This window comes from Megalobrama amblycephala, linkage group LG18, assembly GCF_018812025.1.
Source record: "Megalobrama amblycephala isolate DHTTF-2021 linkage group LG18, ASM1881202v1, whole genome shotgun sequence".
NCBI classification, from domain to species: domain Eukaryota; kingdom Metazoa; phylum Chordata; class Actinopteri; order Cypriniformes; family Xenocyprididae; genus Megalobrama; species Megalobrama amblycephala.
This window is the reverse complement of record NC_063061.1, coordinates 36,938,621-36,960,600: the sequence shown is the minus strand read 5'-3', so window position 1 is coordinate 36,960,600 and position 21,980 is coordinate 36,938,621. Positions and strand designations below refer to the sequence as shown.

The following is a 21,980-nucleotide window of genomic DNA, read 5'->3' as shown; positions in this document are numbered from 1 at the left end:
TATATATATATATATATATATATATATATATATATATATATATATATATATATATATATATATATATATATATATATATATATATGGTGAATTCAGGGTGATTGGGACACATTTTGCCATAGAGATTGACTTGTATATATATATGTGTATATGTATATTTATGTGTATATGTATATATGTGTGTGTGTGTGTATATATATATATATATATATATATATATATATATATATATATATATATATATATATATATAATATAATAAATACTGTTAAATGTATTTATTTTTATATTTATCAACATTTGTTGATTTAAATCTAATTTAATGTTTAAGAGAATAATAATTAACTAATAACTAATTATTTTTATTTGAATCACCTTTTTATTCATCTATTGTTTTATCCCAGTTTGAAAAGCACTATTTTACAGGGTTTTTTTTTTTAACCTTTTATTGTATGCCAGGTAACAATCATGTCCATATAAATCCCTAGTTAGGCCCAGTATATATTTATTTATTTATTTACCCATCTATCTATCAGCATGTCACAGCTACTTATATTTAACCTGGAATATTCCTTTAAGAGAAAATAGACTGATTACATAACCTTGACTATCTTTGAACCGCAGTTCTCTTTAATTTATGTATCTTTCCCCAACATTGTTATTTACCCGCTGACGTCATAGTTTACAAACCCTGACGCGTTTTAGTAGCTGCGCGTTTCCGCCGCGTCCACTCTGATGATGTCAAAACCCCCTACAGCTAATTCACAAAAGACTCGCCGCCGTGCCGAGCGCCCCGATTGGACGAAGCAGGAGCCACAGGAAGCGGCGGCGGGCGCGCCGATTGGCTGCCGTTCTCTTTGTGTGCGGGCAGCTGGCGTCTGGGCTGCATTTTGAATGGTCTCGTATTGGAAGGCGAAGGTGTCCATGGGCAGCACAGCAACAAAGGAGCCAGGATGGTGTTAGTGCACGTCGGATATCTGGTTCTTCCCGTCTTCGGTTCCGTCAGAAGTAGAGGTAATTGCCTCTTATTTACTGTCGCACGCGCTCTCGTCTGATTCTGATGAGCGTTCGAGGGTCGCGCGGACGCGCAGATGTGATCAAAGGCTGCTGGCCTGCCGGAGCGTCGCGTATTTTGCAACACAAACACGGAGCGATTTGCTCAGTGGCGTAACGTTAAAGAAAAATACTTAATGTTTACGTTCCAGATATTTATTGTGCATTAATTTACGATGGATAAATCGTTATCAGGTCTCAATTTGGACAACGCGCACTACGCGCCTTTGTGTCAGAACGCATATAATATAGGAATAACTACGCGTTAATGCGTATTTGTCTTGTGTATAGCTCCCTATTGGGGCGCGTCAAACGCGTGTTTCAATCAACGAAGCTGTCGTTGCAAACAACGGAAACCTGCATGTTATAATCTAACAAAGTAGCGCGTTTTAGTTCGTTAATAACGCGCTACGATCCGTTAAATTCCCTCACATCCGTTCCGCCGTGTGCGGTTTTGTTTATGAATAATTAAACATGGCTTCAGCAGTCAGTGTACTGATGGGCAGCTGCAGTGGCACAAAATATCCTCAGCTGAACCTGCTCCTAATTTAAGCTTTTACGGGATGAATGCATGACAAATTGGCTTCATGTCGTTTTAATATCTAATCATCGATTGCAGCTTGCAATACGTGTTTAATTCTGCTCTAATGGGGGAAAGAAAAACCGTCTGAATCTTAAATCCCACCTTAGCCAGCCATGTCTGGACAGGGAAAAAAAGGTGCATCCACATACAGTATCTGTACACACAATTTTAGCCATGCTGCACCATCCGACGAAGATGCATTTATATTTAATATGCAAATACTTGCATTTTCTGCACCAGCAGAAAAAGATGCATTCCTGCATAAAATGTGCAATGTTAGTAAAATATGAGCTATGTATATAAAATGTGTATGTAGTAGTAGTGTATGCATTTTACACCAGCATAAAACCAAATGCTATAATAATAATAATAATGGTAATAATTTGAGGTGCATTTTGTAGCCGTGCCCTAGCACCGATGGTTTCATTGATTGTGCTTGTATTTGTTTCTATTTTTTTCCTTGTTCCATAGTCTGGGGGCTGATTCTACATACCGCATTTTTTCAGAGCTCTGTTCCCTTCCATTGTGTATCTAACGATCACCCGCCGCTGCTGTGCTATAGCCTCTGCCTGCCCTGCATCTAGCTGTGTTGTGACTCCCTCTTCTCATTCCCTCTCTTTCCATCTGAAGACGACATTACAAACAAACTCTCACTCATCCAGTTTATATCCTCCTGTGTAACCGACTGCAGAATAACACTCTCTCTTCTCTAGAAGAATCCTCTTGTCTTCTTATTTTTAAATGGTCATTGTTGCTTTTGACGAAAATAACAACTCATTGTAGCATTTTAGCTTTTTTTACGACTGTCATTGTGATTTGTCCCATTCTCAGTGTGGATAGACCAACATTTTTGCTGTAAATTTCTGTCAAGTGGATGCATTGGCCTCTCACTCGATCATAGCCGGGCTTGATCGACCCCTAAACACTTGTCTCTGTCTCGTCTTTTGGGAAGGTGTGCTGTGCCGGTGGGATTTGCCAGAGATTTGGGCTTGATGGAGTGTTTATTTTTATTTTGTAATTATTTATGTACAGTTCGGATCGATAATACCTCACTCGGTGCCTCCTGGGGCGAACCATTAATTATTTAATCAAATTAAATCTATACCATCTTCCTTAAAGGAATGGTTTCTGTCATTATTTACTCACCCTCATGTCGTTCCAAACCAGTATGCTGCTGTTTGTTTAGTGGGAAACAAAAGGAGATGTTTAAGGAAAGGACAAAAAACACCATAATGCTAGTTTAAACCAGTTTTTAGTATAGTTAAGATACCATTATAGTTTTTTATACCATTTACAGCTTTTCAGCTTTTGTTTTAATTTAATTTTTAGCAATTTTGCGATGTGCTTTTGTCATTTTTATTCATTTAATTTAGGTTTAATTTATTTTTTTCCTGTTTAGTTTATTTCTAGTTAGTTAGTTCAGATAGTTGTAAATGCAACATTTCTAATTTTTCATCTAATATTGATATTTTATTGCAGCTTTTGCAATTAACAAAAATGTTTTTAATAGTTTTATTTAATAATAACCCTAGTTTAAATGACTCGTGCACTATATTTCAAGTCTTCTGACGTCTTATAAGTAAAATGTAAGTTATTGTTCACTGATTATTTTCTCCACAGAAGCTCTGAAATCTCATGTGCGTTTAATGGCCAGAAACGCCACTGGTTCTTGTATGGAGCTGAATCTATACGTGCCACATACAAAACTATCATATGACTTAGTCATATTCAATAACGGTGTTTTTTGGTCACTCTATGTGGTTGTTAATGGAAAGAGATGCAGCAAAGATTCAAAGTCTCGTTTTTTTGTTGTTGCATTGAATAAAATGACAGTATATGGGAATGGAACGACATGAAAATGAGTAAATTACTCCATTTAAGTCTAGTATGGACCTTATGTAGCTCCGCTGTCTTCTGGTTTGTATTTCCACAGCATGAAGGTAAGATCTTACGGATTTATGAATGAACCGCTCGTTTTAAAATCTTCCGGTCTACTGACATTTAGTTAACTCTACAATAAGTAAATCCGCTCTTCAACAGCGATGCCATAGAAATATACAGAGCTACAGCAAAAACAGTTGTTCAGAGTTCAAAGACAAAATTCAAAAGATGGCACATATGGTCTATATAATGTACGTTTGTTGCGGTATTATTTTCAAAGGAATTAGACTATTGTCAGTCGAGCTTTATTGATCTCGAAAGAGTTACTCAGGGAAAGTAGAACTGCTGCTATTTCAAGATCAGCATAATGTACATTTTAAAAGAGATACTTCAATAAAATTCAATATGACAATGTTAAAGAGAACCTAAATGGCGCATTTTGTTGTTGGAAAAACCAGTTATCTTCAGTTTGGAAGTATTAAAATTACTCTGAAAAAACAAAAACATACCCTAACAATAGGGCTGCACGATATATCGTTTTAGCATCGATATTGCGATGTGCGCATCGGACGTGCAATGTCAAGTTTAGGGTTCGTAGTTAATCCATACGGACCTGGAACCACAGTGATTTGCGGATTAATTGCAAAGTTTAACCATCATAGCGTGGAGTTTATCATTTGCATGTTTTATGCCCTGTCAGTTTAAACATTCAAGCGATTTTAAACCATTCAAGCACAAGACGACGTGAAAGAGAACTCAATTCAGTACTTGTGTGCCGTTTTCTGTGCACACAGAGCCACGCAGACCGCACGCAAACACTAAATTCCTTTCTTTTTCACGTATATTTGTGCTTGAATGGACACATACATGCAAAATGATGCCAAAATGCCCGTCTCGGTGTGTATCCTGATGTGTATCAGTATATTGGATCGGTGCATTTGGTCTTAAAGTGACAGCAGCCTAATAAACCTGCTGCTGTCGGTGTCATTAATGCTAATCAAACAACAAAATACATTTTGTAGCTGTAACAAAGATTAATTGTATGTAATTTTATACATTGAAGACTATGCAGTGCTATTTTACATTTGATTATTCAATTTCTGTACCTGAATACTGTTAGACTTAAACATAAAGCACTGTGTCTGTTCTGTTTATCTATACTTTCTATGCAGATTCACTCCTCTACAAAATCATGCCAATCATTCTAAAATGATTAATTCTTTCCAAACAGAGCTATTTAAGTCATCTGGTGAAATTATTTTCATATTGCAATATATATCGCAAAAAAAAAAATGATCGCAATGTCAGTTTTTTCCAATATCGTACAGCCCTACCTAACAAGTAGCTAAGCGGTAGTTTATGGCACTTGACTGGCACACCGCATCTGACCACTGCTCAAACCGACCCTCATTCATTTGATTTACCCATGCTGCAAAGCCAGCATTAGCCTAGCGCTACCGAGCGGCGCTCCTAGCGCTGTGCGAGCATCAATGTCATCCACTTTACAGGGATCACTAGAACTGCACTGTAGAAGTCCTCCTAGTATTGAAATGTCTCTATTTCTTTGGTTGTGGTTCTCTGCCTTCTGTTCCTGTACTAGGCTGTAATGCATGACCATGTTTATTATTTTCCTCTTGATTTTGATTGTTTCTTTGTTTTGGAACATTGAACAGCAAACTCCAATGTATCTTTGTGTAGACATGTCCTGCTGTACTGACGTGTTGTAGCATACACATCTACCCATTGGATGCTGCTTCTGTTATGTTAACTTTATGGAGCATGGTTGGGCCTTGCCTTCGCTCTTTATTTGCATGGAATTATTATTATTATTATTATTATTACTATTATTATTATTATTATTATTATGATCACACAATTCCACTCATACTAATATTTTCCAATAAAGACTGTAGATTTTCCCCTAACCCTCAGTGTGCTCTCTGCTGATTTCCATGTGTCGTACCCTCAAACCCCTCCCACTCCACTCTATGGCCTCTTTGGCCCCTCCCTCGAGTCATCTCTCAGCTCCTCCCACTTGCCAAAGTGAATCATGGGAATGTGCACTCACAAATACGGAGGCAAAATTATCACTTCAAGTCACACACATCCCATCTGCATTTCACTATCTGACCTTCTGCGTTTAGTGTATCTCGTTTTTTTTCTTCCGGAGAAACGGTACTTAAAGTCAACATGAACTCAATGATTTTAGTTCCACTCTTAATGCACGATTATTATTTGAAAATACTCTTCCGTTCAAAGGTTTGGGGATAGTGATCAGAAGTGACAGTAAAGACATTTATAATGTCACATTCTATTTCAAATAAATGCTGTTCTTTTGAACTTTCTATTCATTAAAGAATCATAAAAAAAAGTTTCCACAAAAATATTCTGCAGCACAGCTGTTTTTAATGTTTCTTAGGGAGCAAATCAGCATATTAGAATAATTTCACACAGGAATAAGTTACATTTTAAAATGCATTCAAATAAAGTTATTTTAAATTGTAATATTTTACAATATTACTGTTTAATGTATTTTTGATCAACTAAATACATCCTTGGTGAGCAAAACTATGTAAGCTTGTTTCCGTCTTGAAATAAAAAATTAAACTTCTCACAATTCTGACGTTTTTCTCGCAATTGTGAGTTTATATCTCACAATTCTGACTTTGTTTTTCTCTGAATTGTGAGAAACTTGCAATTGTGTGTTATAATGTCTAATTGTGAGGGGACGTTTTTCATGCAATGCTGACTTTTAGGGCTGTCAAACAATTAATCGCGATTAATCGTTTACAAAAAAGTTTGAGTTTGCATAATATATGTGGGTGTACTGTGTGTAATTATTATGTATATATAAATACACACAAATTAATGTATATTTAAGAGAAATGTTATTTATGTACAAAATATTTATTTATATAATAAATTATATAAAAATATAAATAAATACATATACTTGTAAATATTTCTCAAATATATACATGAATGTGTTTGTATTTATATATACATAATAATTATAGTACACCCACATATTTTTTATCTTTTTTGTATGCGATTAATCGTGATTAATCGTTTGACAGCCCTACTGACTTTATAAGACACAATTGTGAGTATATCACGTAATTATGATTTTATAAGATCCAATTGTGAGTTTATATCTCACAATTATGACTTTTTTTCTCAGAATTGCATGATAAACTTGCAATTGTGAGAAAAAATGTCCCCTCATGATTGGACATTATAACCAGCGATTGCAAATTTATATCTTGCAATTCTGAATTTATAAGATGAAATTGTTTGTATATATCTTGCAATTCTGAGAAAAAGTCAGAATTGTGAGATATAAAGTCAGAATTGCGTGATATCTTGCAATTCTGACTTTATATCTCATAATTCTAACTTTCTAACTTGCATTTGCTAAAAAGTTGCAATTACCTTTTTATTTTAATTTAGTGTTTGTAAACAAGCTTTCATATAGAAGACTTCTTTCAAAAACATTAAATATTGCTGGGATGTTTTTTTTATGTGCTTAAAATCTAATGATGTTTATTTATACAAATACTTTTTGATGTTTGGATGAGTGGTCATAAACTTGCTGGGTTCAGACTACATTATTTATTTATTTTTGTCTTATGATAATCACTGATTTTTGACTTCTACATTTTTCGTGTCGTGGATTACACGTTGCTTCCTGACCAATCATCGCTTGCCGTCTTTAACACCGTGCATGATGTCATCAAAAAGGCGAAACTAGTGACTGACTTCAGGAAACGAGCGTAAACAAACAATGACTAATAATTCCACCCTAGCATCACCATTACCATCGTCTCTCTTTTGTTTCGCCATGTTTGAAAGGCATGTACAGAAGAGTCGGGAATTGTCATTTACGAATCGCCACGACACCCCACGTCAAACGGATCGTGGCAAAATCTGCCAGATACTAGTCTGAACCCGGCATTATATAGTCTCACAGATAAAGACTCAATCTATATTATAGAACCTGCAGCGAAAACTAAACATGCAGAAATGGTCTGAGTAAAGGTAGACTGATAATTAGTTAAAAGGATCATCAGCTGGAAAGTGTTAGAGGTGAAAGGTCAGGGCAAAAGGGAAGAATCAAATACATCTGAATGAGGTTTAATCTTAACACAACTCTGCTACATGACCTTCAGTTGATGACCTTTGTTTCTAATGCTGGAGGTCAGAGAGGTTTCACTCAGTAAACATAATCTCAGATAGAAGTGAGGTTCATGGTTTATTAGGGACTCACAATGTACAATCTACTGAACGGCGAGTACATCGCACAATTATTCACTGATCAATATTTTTGCCTGGGTTTCTGAGGGAAGCAGAGGAGAAAGATCATTAGAATTCAGAGCGCGTGAACTGCACACTCCATACGTTTCTGCTGATCTAAGAGTTTTGCTTGAATCTCTGGAGCCCTGGGGAATATTTCCCGCTGAGTAAATCACCAGTTTCTCCTCTGTTCTGTTCTCCAAAGGCGGCGTGAAATGAGACAATAACAATTCTATATCAAGAGTTTCTGCACTTTTGCACTCGGAAAATTCCATCATTTCCTCAAGTGCAACTGTGTTTCCATTTCCCCAGGGCCAGAGACTCTTGAGAATTTAAAAATATTTCCCGTGACCTTTCACAGCACTGTTTTGTCCTCGTATTCTCCTCAGGAAAAAAAAATGCAATTCAAAATCAACACAGTTTCCTTCAACATGCTGTTAGAAACGAGCGATTAGGATGTTGTTCACCCAAAGATGACAATTGTCGTCATTTACACACCCCTTTTAACTCCAAACATTGTTTGTACTTCAGTGTTCTTCAAAATATCTCAATTAAGTTTTACAGGTTTGGAACAACATGAGGGTGAGTAAATGGCTATGTTTTCCATCCACCTATTATGCACATTTTGGGATATCGCATGGAGGAAAAAAAAAAAGCTGGATGGAAATGCCAAGATATGCATAAATTTTAAAAATTTGCATTGAGGTGGATACATTTTTTTTTTTAACATGCACATGCACATAAACTGCGATGGAAACACATTTACCAAATAATTTCCTCGATGTGCAACAAAAACACTCACGTGACTTTGCCTCAACAGCGGATGTGATTGGATAACTGAACTAACCATTGGACCAATCGTAGAGCAATATTTCAATAATGCACAAGTTAAATTCACAACTTTTAATGGAAACATAGCTAATGATAGAATGTTCATTTTTGGGTGAACTGTCCCTTTAAGGCAGAGGTCAGATTTATTTATTTATTTTTTTGCCATGACATCTTGGAAATCTTGACCAATAGTGCTCATTCTACAGTATGCAAATGCAGATCTGAATACCTAGCCAACACACTGCGACGTACATACTTCAACACTGTTGTACATACTTCACATGCATTACTGTGGCTGTAACATACTTCAGTACTCAAGGAGGGATGATGGTTACAGTTGTCTTCTGCATATTAAAGAGGACCTATAATGTCCCTTTTCACAAGATGTAATATAAGTCTCTGGTGTCCCCAGAATGTGTCTGTGAAGTTTCAGCCCAAAAATGATGACAGAATTTTGATTTTTGGGTGAACAATCCCTTTAACATGAAATAAGACACTTATTTCAGTTTTAACATATTTAACAGACCCATATGTAAGGAGTAGACTAATATTTAGCCATCTGTCACTGTCACAAAAATCACCTTAAAAGAGTTTATTATGCTATGTTAAACATATAGATGGATGCATTTGAAACCTTAAAGGGTTAGTTCACCCAAAAATGAAATTTCTGTCATTAATTACTCACCCTCATGTTGTTCCACACCTGTCAGACCTTCCTTCATCTTCAGAACACAAATTAAGATATTTTTGATAAAAATCCGATGGCTCAGGCTACGTTTACATGCACCCAAATAATCCATTTGTAATCGGATTGACGGCTCAATCGGATTGAAAAAAGTTAATGTAAACACCTTAATCGATCCGAATGAAATTTCGATCGGATTGGAAGGGATGGTTTATTCCTTTTCTAATCCGATCCAACAGCAAAAAATTACCATGTAAACGCTTGAATCCGACTACTTTCTCAATCGTATTCAGCTCTGGGGCACATGCGCAGTGCAATGTTGACATGCATTACGCAGTGCGCAAGTTCACGTCTTTAGTTGTAAAGACGTATGCCAGCAGGCAGTGGCGTATGTATCCCTTCGTTATAATATTGGATTTTTTCCGTTTTAAAACAAGAAGGGAAGCCAATGGATATCACACAAGAAGCAACGTGCAAACTTTGCTCAAGAGTTATGCCGGTGAAAAAGTCTCAACCTCGGTCAGTATTCACCACAAAAAGTGAAAGTAAAAAGTGACAGAGCTGTCTGAGGCTGTATTAATAAAGCATATTCTCAGAGACGAATTTCAACATAAAATGTTGATAACGGTATATAACGTTCTAAATTTATTCCATTATTTCTCTTGTGGCCGTACATGGCTAGTGAAACAAATGAGAATAATAGTATTTCGTGTAAACAGGTTGTTTGAGTGTTTGTCAGTGCTTGAAGTAAAGCTACGCTTAATTTTCATTGATGACCATATATAGCCTACACTCTTAATAATTTTATAGGCCTATAATTTATTGTATAAGACCTAAAAATATTTTTTTAATCATTTTCAAAGATAGCAAATAGCCTAATCTTATATTATCCTCAGGGCACGTCAGTTATGCGGTGATGCGCTATGAAATTATTGCGCGGCAAAATTATTATAATATTAATTTAATAATGAAAGAAAGAAGCCTAACAATAGTAATGTAACATGCCTACATTAATTGGAAATGCCATATCTTCTTAATATTGCCTAGATTTGATGCTTTTGACAATATCTCGTCGATACATGATCGTTTGTTGACGTAACCCGGGTTACCGCAAGTGTGATTGATATGACGTCACACACGCAGAGCGCATGCGCAATCGGAATGTATATAAAACACATATAAACGGATATTTAAGTCAGATTACAATGTTTAGAGTACATGTAAACAGATCTGCAGTCGGATTCAATTCATTCGGATTGATGTAAATTGGTGCATGTAAACGTGAGTCCTCCATTGCCAGCAATAACACTCCCTTTTCAATGCCCAGAAAGCTACTAAAAACATATTTAAAACAGTTCATGTGATTACAGTGGTTCAAACTTAATGTTATAAAGAGACGAGAATACTTTTTGTGCGCCAAAAATAACAAAATAGCGACTTCATTCCACAATATCTAGTGATGGGCGATTTCAAAACACTGCTTCATGAAGCTTCGAAGCTTAACGAATCTTTTGTTTCGAATCAGTGTGCCAGAATCACATGATTTCAGTAAACGAGGCTTCGTTACGTCATAAGTGTTTCGAAACTTCAATAGTTCACGTGACTTTGTCAGTTTGATGCACGCTCCGAACCACTGATTCGAAACAAAAGATTTGTAAAGCTTCGAAGCTTCATGAAGCAGTGTTTTGAAATCGCCCATCACTAGATATTGTTGAATAAAGTCGCTATTTTGTTTTTTTTTTGGTGCACAAAAAGTATTGTTGTCGCTTGATAACATTAAGGTTAAACCACTGTAGTCACATGAACTGTTTTAAATATGTTTTTAGTAGCTTTCTGGGCATTGAAAAAGGGAGTGTTATTGCTGATCCATTGGATTTCATCAAAAATATCTTAATTTGTGTTCTGAAGATGAACGAAGGTCTTACAGGAGTGGAACGACATGAGGGTGAGTAATTAATTAATGACAGAAATGTATTTGTTGGGTGAACTAACCCTTTAATTTGGGATGTTTTATTATGTGAGAAGTATCAAAGGTAAAGACATTTATAATGTTACAAAAAAATTATTTTTCAAATAAACTAAAATCCTGAAAACTTATCACGGTTCCCAGAAAAATCAAGCAGCACGACTGTTTTTAAAATCGATAATAAGAAACGTTTCTTGAGCAGCAAATCAGCGACCGCAAAATTACAAACTAAAAATCAAGTTTTAAAAAATTCTGTTTAATAATAACATTCTATAAAGGTTTTTTCTGTATATAACCAGTGCAGGTTATGTAGCTAACTCAGTATGGGAGTTATTTTGTAAGTGTGTGTGAGTCGGACAGCTGAGCGGCTGAAATAGAACTTTGAGGAGCAGCTGTCAAACACTCCTTCCCTCCCCCTCCATCGCTCTCTCCCTCCCCTCCCCCTCCTCCAATCCCATCATTCCCTCCCCCTCCGTGTGTGCCCGAAACCCCCCACCCCTCCATCTGTCTGTGTTATGTCCGTCACTGAATCCGTTTGACTGCTGAATCAGCCGCGTCCGGAGCTCATGCGCTCTCGTAAACACCTGTCTTTAGAGTTCAATACATTTCCTATTAAACCAGACCTCCTGTCTGAAGCAGTTAGGTCCAGTATATTTTCCCCTCAAAGAAAGCACGGCTAATCCCGAGGGAATGGGATCAGTTAGATCCGTGGTAATCCAGATAAAGAACGAGTCCTACCTGCAGTTACATGGCCATTAGATCCAGCAGGTCACGACGTTAGAATCGTCACCTGGCTTCAGTTAAATAAAGAACAGGTAATATTCAATCATCAGGACGGCCTCTGGGCTCTGCTTCATGTCCTGCTGATAAGACGAGACATTTCACAACATCACTAACCCTTATACAAACATTTACCATGGTAACCACAGTTTCTACAAAAACACCATAGTTACTCCAGATATTATTACTACTGCACATTCATAATTAATATGGTATCTCAAAATGTGTAAGATGCCTTTATTAATGTATTGCTAATGTATATACTGTTAATTTAACATCTTAATTATTTAGATGTTTTCTGTTATCAATATTTATTATTTAGTTTTTTTATTATTATTTTACTATTATTTTAGTTCTTATTTACATTTTTATTGATGTTAATTCTAATTTATAACATTGTATTTGATTATTTTTATTATTTTATTTAATACCAGTTTTTCTGTAGTAGCAACTATTTTTAGTTTTATTTTACTATTATTTTAGTTCTTATTTTAATTTATTGATGTTAATTCTAATTTATAACATTGTATTTGATTTTTATTTTATTTAATACCAGTTTTTCTGTAGTAACAATAACTATTTTATTTTTTTATTCTATTTTTTTTACTATTTTTATTGATGTTAATACTAATTTATAACAGTCTTCTGTAGTAACAATCTATTTTTAAGTTTTATTTAATTTATTTTTAGTTATTTTCATTTCATTGATGCTAATACAATTTGTTTTCTCTAGTAACAAACTATTTAAGTTTTATTTTTTTATTTATCATTTTATTTTGAAGCTAATACTAAATTATAAGTTCAGTAGTAACAATAACTTTTTTTATTATTTTATTTATTTTCTTATTGACTTTTTTTTTTATTGATGCTAATGCAAATTTAAAACAGTTTTTTGTAGTATTTCTTATTTAATTTATTTAATTTATTATTTTATTTAATGTTATTGAAGTTAATACCAAATGAGTTTTTCTGTATTAACAATAACTGTATCTTATTTTTTTAGATCATTATTTTTATTAACTTTTATTTTCATTTTTATTTATGCTAATGCCAAATTATAACAGTTTCTCTGTGGTTAAGATAACTAGTGGTATTTTAGCTGAAACTATTGTAAATTTTTAAACAATTAAATACATGTGTGTCTTTCTCATTGGCTATGTTCAGAATGGAGTCCTAGTGTACTATTTAATTTAACTATACTATACTATACTTTTCAAAAATGTATAAATGAATTTATGAATGCTTTTGCTTGTGTCTCACGAGTAAGGCTAAATATGTGAAACTCTTCGTAATATGCAATGATAAACATTTTTAAAAAGCCATATACTTCAATGAGAGTCACATAACCTCATCATGTCTGGTGAATGTCATCCAGTCATCAGGTTATCTTGACACATAGTCTACTATTCCGAACATAGCCTGTGTTTTCTCACACGGTTGTAGCTGATCTCTGATCGGTTGTGTGGACTCTATTTTGTGATTGATTGTCCCGTACAGGAGCACATTTTAGCAGGCACCAGCATAGTCATGCTACCTCCTGCCGGCATTTTCACCTGGCTGCTACAGCAACGCCTCTGCCTGCTGAGTTCCCGCCCCCTCATCTGCCCCCGCCCCAGTACCAGGAAGTCCCGCCCCCTTTCCTACCTCAGGCCTTACAGCAGCAATACCTCATCCAGCAACAGCTACTGCAGCGCAGGTACAAAGTGCACCTAAACATATTTGGACATTTAAAAATGCAAGATAAAAGATGGAGAAACACACAAAACAATTGATAGATAAAAGGTGTTTCATCATATTCGTCAGACGCACACAGGAGCGAGTCCCGCTGAACACGCATCGGTTACGCCCAGGATATGAATATGCTCCGCCCCTCCACGTCCCACAGCCAATCCCACAGCAGCCCAGATACCTGGCGGAAGGCACCGACTGGTGAGTTCTGCATACAAAGCAGCAGTAAACTAACTCCATTGAAGCTGCTGATTGATTGTTTTTAAATTATTCTTATTCAAATGAACACGTTCACATGTGTTTATAGGGATCTGAGTGTGGACGCAGGTGTGCCACATCAGTATCCTCTGCAGCAGATTCCTCAACCCTACCAGCATTACCTGGCCTCTCCCAGAATGCACCACCTCCCCAGGAACACCTCCTCCACCCAGGTGGTGAGTGTCTAAGCAACATGTCTATGGCTGTGTCTGAAAACGCATACTCTCTTGAGTAGGTACTTATTTTGAATAAGTAAGTGCTTTAGAACACACTTTTTTTTTTTTTAGCAGTTGCATATAGTATGAGTGAGTGTAGTATGAATGCAATTCGGACGCATTGTCATTATCGCCATGTTGTCGTTATCATGTGACCTACAAGCGTCACTTGCTTCACCGCCATTCACAAATCCTCTCTGTGGCCTCATGGGATTGTAAAGCGTCCACCGTATGCACACTTCAGAATCTGACTGGAAGTAGTAGGTCATCTGGGCACTTTTTGCCTATGCTTTTGAGTATTTTTAATTCAGACATACTTTTCGCTGCGTACTGGTTTTCACCTGCTATGTAGTAGGGAAGTGTGCGATTTCAGATGCAGCCTATACTGCAACAATGTAACATGAATATTATATGTAATTTATTATTTATAGATGATAATTATTTATTGTTATAATTAATAATTAAATAAAAATTCATTTTGATAGACAATATTAATAATAAAGTAAAACAAAGTATTTTTATTTTATTAAGTGTCTGCCAAATGCATAAAAAATAATTTATATAATTTATTTAGATTGAAGTATTGAAGTGTCATAAATATTATGTAATACATGTAGTATTATTATTATTATTATTATTATTATTATTATTTATAGATAATTCTTATTTACTTTGTTATAATTAATAATTAAATAAAAATGCATTCTCGGAGACACTATTAATAATAAAATAAAAGTATTTTAATTTATTATGAATAAATCTGCCAAATGCATAAAAACATAATTTGTTTTTTTTTTAATTTAGATTGAGTTTTAAAATTGTCATAAATATTATATGTAATAAATGTTTTATTATTATTTATAGATCATTCTTATTTACTTTGTTATAGTTAATGCATTTTTATTTAATTATTTTCGCAGACACTATTAATAATAAAATAAAATAATGTTTTATTTTATTAATAGCATCTGCCAAATGCATAAAAAACATAATTTGTTTTTTTTTAAATTGTCATAAATATTATATGTAATAAATGTATTATTGTTTATAGACAATTTTTATTTACTTTGTAATTAATAATTTTTTTTTAATTATTATTATTAAGTGTCTGCCAAAGGCATACAAAAACATAATTTATATATTTTTCTATTTAGATTGAAGTGTCATAAATATTATATGTAATAAATTATTATTATTATTATTTATAGATCATTCTTATTTACTTTGTTATAGTTAATGCATTTTTATTTAATTATTTTTGCAGACAATATTAATAATAAAATAAGTGTATTATTTTATTAATAGCATCTGCCAAATGCATAAAAAACATATATTTTGTTTATTTAGATTTTTAAAGTGTTGAATGTGGTCCTCAAAAAATGAGCACAGAGTGTTTGTCATGTATGTTAATTTTATTTATTTATTTATTTATTTATTTAATTTGTAGGTTGTCCATGAGATAAGGAATTATCCATATCCACAGCTCCACCTGCTGGCGCTGCAGAGCTTGAGTCCCAGCAGACACTCTTCTGCTGTTCGGGAGAGTTATGAGGTAACACACACACACATGCACAAACAGATGAATACTACCACACACACATTCATGCTTTGCTCTGATTAACACTGAGTGTGTGATTGTGTGAAGGAGCTGCTGCAGTTAGAGGATCGATTGGGAAGCGTCAGCCGAGGGGCCGTGCAGACCACCATAGAGAGATTCACCTTCCCGCACAAATACAAGAAGGTTAATACATATAGTTTGATATTTTTATTTTCATGTCCAGCCCAGAGTTTTCTGCTGCTAACACACTTGTGTTTGTGTGTGTGTAGCGGAAGCCACTGGATCTGAAGTTATGTGAGAGTGAGGAAGAGTCTGATGTGGATGAGAAATGCACCATCTGCCTCTCCATGCTGGAGGATGGAGAAGATGTCAGGTAGTATAATACAGATGACAGAAACACTTTACACTACTGTTCAAAAGTTTGGGGTCGGTAAGATTTTTTTCAGTGTTTTTGAAAGAAGTCTCTTTTGCTCACCAAGGCTGCATTTATTTGATCAAAAATACAGTAATATTGTGAAATATTATTCCAAATTAAAATAAGCTTTCTATTTGAGTATGTTAAAATGTAATTTATTCCTGTGATCAAAGCTGAATTTTCAGCATCATTACTCCAGTCTTCAGTGTCACATGATCCTTCAGAAATCATTCTGATATGCTGATTTGCTGCTCAAGAAACATTTCTGATTATTTTCAATGTTGAAAACAGTTGTGCTGTGATACATTTTTTTAGGATTCTTTGATAAATAGAAAATTCAAAATAACAGCATTTATTTGAAAGAAATCTTTTGTAACATTATAAATGTCTTTACTGTCACTTTTGATCAATTTAATGCATCATTGCTGAATAAAATGATCAATTTCTTTCAGTTCTTTAAAAAATAAAATCTTGCTGACCCCAAATTTTTGAACAGTAGTACTACACCAGGGTTTCCCAAACTGGGGTCGGGGAACTGCAGGATGTTCTGGAGTTGATAAAAATCTATTAAAGGGTTAGTTCACCCAAAAATGAAAATAATGTCATTAATGACTCACCCTCATGTCGTTCCAAACCTGTAAGACCTTCGTTCATCTTCGGAACACAGTTTAAGATATTTTAGATTTAGTCCGAGAGCTTTCTGTCCCTCCATTGAAAATGTATGTACGGTATACTGTCAATGTCCAGAAAGGTAATAAAAACATCATCAAAGTAGTCCATGTGACATCAGAGGGTCAGTTAGAATTTGTTGAAGCATCTAAAATACATTTTGGTCCAAAAATAACAAAAACTACGACTTTATTCAGCATTGTCTTCTCTTCCGGGTCTGTTGTCAATCCGGGTTCACGACTCCGCAGTGACACTGCTGATGCAAGACGCTGCTGACGTGTTATCTGGTGCGCCCGAGCTTCGTTTACAGTCTGAGGGAGACGCACGCTGTATTCAAGCTATTCTACATTGTTTGTATTTTGGTATTGCTATATTTTTTAAAATGGTGCGCAAGTAGGGTGACCAGATGAGATTCGGGACGGGACGGGACGGGTGGGGGGGTGGGGGGGGGGTGTTCTATGATATTAGACTGCGTAGCCTATAACCTGAACCAATCATATTTTTATTCAAAGATCAACAGTCTGCCATTAGTCTTTAGTCTGCCACAAAAAAACAACATTAAAATCATGAACTCAAATGTCATTGTGAAAAGAAAAACAACAATGACTGTTGTAAGTAACAGTGCATAAATCATACCTTTCTGTATAGCCTAACGCTAATAAGCTTAAACGAAAATAACGAAATAATTGTGTAGTGAAGTATTTTTTTGTACACAGTGCTGTGAACAATCAATCACTCCATGTACGCGTGCATCACTGTCCTCCTCGCGCCTGCAGCAACTTGCGCTCTCTTCATCAAGGCAAAAAGAGCATGCATATCTAAATTCGCGCCTAGCCGCCTACGGTATTTTTTTTAGAACTTACAAAAAAAGATGCTGCAGCCAATGAGCAGCCGGCGAGGGCTGGTTGCAGGGCGACTCAACTTCCGCAGACAGTTTTTTAATGTTTATCAGACAATAACTTCTCAAGATTTTGCTTTAGTATAATTTTCGGGACAATTAGGGCCAGATTTGGGATTCGGGACAACAGTTTAGATTTCGGGACTGTCCCGAATTTTTCGGGACGTCTGGTCACCCTATGTGCAAGTGTGCATGTCGCGGATGTCCTAATCGCCAAAAACAACCACGGCGACGTAAAAGTGCATTACCAACGCTGACAGATGAAAGGATTCAAGGGAATCAATTCAATGGAAAGGATTCTGGAAGAGAAGACAATGCTGTCGTAGAGTCGTAGTTTTTGTTATTTTTGGATCAAAATGTATTTTCGATGCTTCAACAAATTCTAACTAACCCACTGATGTCACATGGACTACTTTGATGATGTTTTTATTACCTTTCTGGACATGGACAGTATGCCGTACATATATTTTCAATGGAGGGACAGAAAGCTCTCGGACTAAATCTAAAATATCTTAAACTGTGTTCTGAAGATGAACGGAGGTCTTACGGGTTTGGAACGACATGAGGGTGAGTCATTAATGACATCATTTTCATTTTTGGATGAACTAACCCTTTAATGAATTAAATATAAATGTGTTGTTAAATTATTGAAATATTAACTTAAAATCAGGGGGTGCTTGGGTCAGAGATGACAATTTAAAAAAAAAAAAAATCTCTTTACTACACTATAAATACTACAAGGTACCAGCGTTATTTTAGTATTTATATACTATTATAGTATTTATAAATATTTTGAATTAGTTTTATTTTTATTTTAGTATTATTTATGTACTATTAGAGTATACATTAATATTTTGAATTAGCTTGGGTTTTTTATATTTTCAGGTTTTATTTTAAAGGCACAATATGTAAGATTTTTGGATTAAAATATCCAAAAACCACTAGAACGGTGTTATATATTTTGTTGTCTTGTGTACTTACATTATCCCAGATGTTTCCAAGAATGTTTAAATCCAGAGAAATAAGCAATTTAAACCAGGACACGGACCGTGTCCCTGCGTCACCTATCAATGGCGTCATACCCGCATTACCCTCGATCTCCGTTTTTTTTTTTTTGTAGAAACCATGGAAACACCAAAGACGCTTTAATATATTACATGTTTTATTAGACAAGGGAACAAGTGTTTGTTTTCTGTCGATGAATGTATCCAATCATTGTTATATAACTCAACACATTTAGTCTTATTGTTTGAATCTCGTTTTCTTGATTATATTAATGATATTCTAATATTGATGTATCTTACCGCAGTAAGTATCTCATAGTAGCCGAACACTCAGAGTAATGTTATAACATCATTTTCAACACACAAATGTATCTAATATGATAAACAGAGCTGCTTTACCCACATACGCTTGACTGGAAGAAGCGGAAACGGCGACTGTGGCATGCTCTGCTTCATACTACAATAACGTTAATAATCGCATCCATAAACGTGATTTCTGCCCGAGTCACGACAGATTCTTTTCCATCGGCTGTGAGGTGAAGACAACATCTCCCATGATTCCACACTCAATCTCAGCATCATCAAGCTACGCCTTTGTTTCGAATAGGCGACCTCTAGTGGTGAAAAACTACATAGTGTGCCTTTAAATTTAAGTTTCAGTAATTTTGTAGTGTGCGTTTGTCACTAAAAACTTTACTCATCCTAAATAAACCATTTCTATACTTACAAAAACATAAAGAATAAGTGATCTAATCTCTCTCTCCGTCTCTCTTTCAGGCGGTTACCCTGTATGCATTTGTTCCATCAGGCGTGTGTGGATCAGTGGTTGGCCACCAGTAGGAAGTGTCCCATCTGCAGAGTGGACATCCAAACACAGCTCACCCCCGAGAGCTGAAACAAACACGCATTAACAAATAACTCACACACACATGCTCTCTTTCGCTCTTATACATCCACAGATATGTCTGTACAGACATTTCCATCCACACACACACACACTGTATATTACCTACACACATGTATGAGCCATCCAACACACACTAAACACACACTCACACGCTTTACTGAGCCAATGACAATAACTGACACTACACACACTCACACACATGCTGGTAGAACTTACTAAAGGGTCTGTCGCAAGGAGTGATTCTGTCTGTAGGGAAATGGTGTGTGTCCGTAGCATGTGTGTGTATTTGTGCAATTCCTTAAGCCATGAACTTTACTAAAGACCCTCAGCTTGCATACAATACACACACACACACTTACACACTAATTATAATGTATACACAATGAAGCGGATAAGACACTGTCAAATCTAGCTGCTGGAGTGTGTGTGTGTGTGTGTGTGTCCACTGTATTTCTGATCTGCAATACTGCTTTAGTCTTACACACTGGAGCTACTTCGGCTTGCGTGTGTGCGTATGTGCGCTTGTTCACCATTTTGGTGCGCGTGTATCGTATGTGTGTTAATATTTTCATGGGTCACTGGGTTAGCGGTGCACGACGGTGCATGTAGAGAAGCCAAAAAAAGAACACATGCTCAACGCAAACATTTCTGAGACAGCAGGAGGAGGGCTGTTGTCTTACACACACAAAAAAAAACAACAAAGTAGGCGGAGAATGTCGTGATTGGTGGATTTGTGTAGATAGGCGCAGTAGTAGTTGCATGCATCTGTGCTTGGGTTGTTGTTTCAAGGTACACCTGGAAGTGTGTGTATGTGTGAGAACGCATGAATGTGTATTAGCTCCTTTAAGCTGTGACGATCCGTAACATTATCAGACTCATGTAGCGCGCGCGTGCGTACGTGTGTTTGCGAGAGAGAGAGAGACCCTGCCATGACCTTTGACCCTAAATGCCTACTGAAAAAAGCACATGTGAGCATAGCTGAAGTGCCCGGCCTCACTCTGGTGCTGCGCTGCCATGGTTACTGTATTTATTATTGGTATTTAAAACATGCAGTGTTTGGAGGGGGGCGGGGCTTGTGCGTGTCCAACCATGTTCGTGTGTGACAGGTTTCCCCTCGTGGTTGCTATGCTGGATGCTATGCTGTATTGCTAGAACTACAATGTAGAATGTCGTGTGATAGAGGACCATCCGCCAACAGCACACAAGCGGGTCGAGAAGGACGAATCGGGAATTATTCGTATTTTCCCCAACAAGGCCCGAAACATACGCAATTGTAACAGTTTTCTGCTATGATTAGTTTTTTGCTTCAGGTCAGATGTTTTTTTTTTTGTTTTGTTTTTTTTAAAAGTATCTTGCTGAGCAAGTTAAAATTAGCGAAACTGTTGACATGTTTACAGCTTGCAACATGAACAATAGCACATTTGGTATAATGGTGCAGACACCGCTGAGCACTGCATAAATGCACATTAAAAAAGGGAAGCATGCTTGCAATGTGTACGTTTCTGGCCTTAGGCCGTGTGTCCAAAAAAAGTTTTTTCCAGCAGCATACTTTTCCAATTGTTTTCAATGGGAGCGCCGTGTTTTTTTTAAACGTGCAACTAGGAGCTTTTTACCAGTCGCCGAGAGTTGAAGAATGTTCAATTTTAAGTAAATCACTGTCGCTCTTTACCCAGCCGTCCAATCACAGTGGAAGAGGGGCGGGACCAACCGCACATTCTGCTTGTACAACATCAACAGATGACGACAAGCACAACAACCGAACAAAATCATTAAAAACAATACCCAGAGCAAATACTTTACATTGTGTCAACATTTTTATATAAAACAATGCGGAAACAAACTATCTGTGAAATAAGAGAATAGTAACACTCCCGCGGATATTCCATATCATAACAAGCAAAACGTTTCAACTGAAAAAACACTTGGTGGACACGTGGCCTTTCCCTTTTTAGTTGTTTTGTTTTTTTTAAAGCATAATTTTAACTACTTACTTTTTAAATGCATTGTTTTTCAAAACTTCTGGTTTAGTTTGGCTTCAAATGCAACATTTTTGGGGCCATTTTAAAAACCACTTCAGTTTTTATTTGTTTCAGCCAATGAGCTGCGTTTTTGCCTGTGCATCGGCTCCTCCCCCCACCCAGTGTTCTGTGTGCTGATTGGTGGATGATGGCTCGTGTTGATCGTTTACACAGGGTTATGTCCGTTGAAATGCCTTAAGTATTTAACAATCATAATTTATTACTAACTGTAGATATT

The 21,980-nt window shown here is 35.9% G+C and overlaps 1 protein-coding gene across 1 annotated transcript; it reads left to right on the top strand.

The window, feature by feature from the left end:
- Positions 1-662: 662 nt before the first annotated feature.
- On the top strand, positions 663-21,647 carry rnf165a (ring finger protein 165a). The gene is made up of 8 exons (XM_048165768.1): positions 663-1,014; positions 13,570-13,768; positions 13,876-14,001; positions 14,108-14,234; positions 15,721-15,825; positions 15,919-16,014; positions 16,101-16,204; positions 19,595-21,647. The coding sequence occupies exons 1-8, from the start codon at positions 954-956 to the stop codon at positions 19,710-19,712; spliced, it is 936 nt and encodes a 311-aa protein (XP_048021725.1). The 5' UTR covers positions 663-953; the 3' UTR covers positions 19,713-21,647.
- The last annotated feature ends 333 nt before the right edge of the window (positions 21,648-21,980 follow it).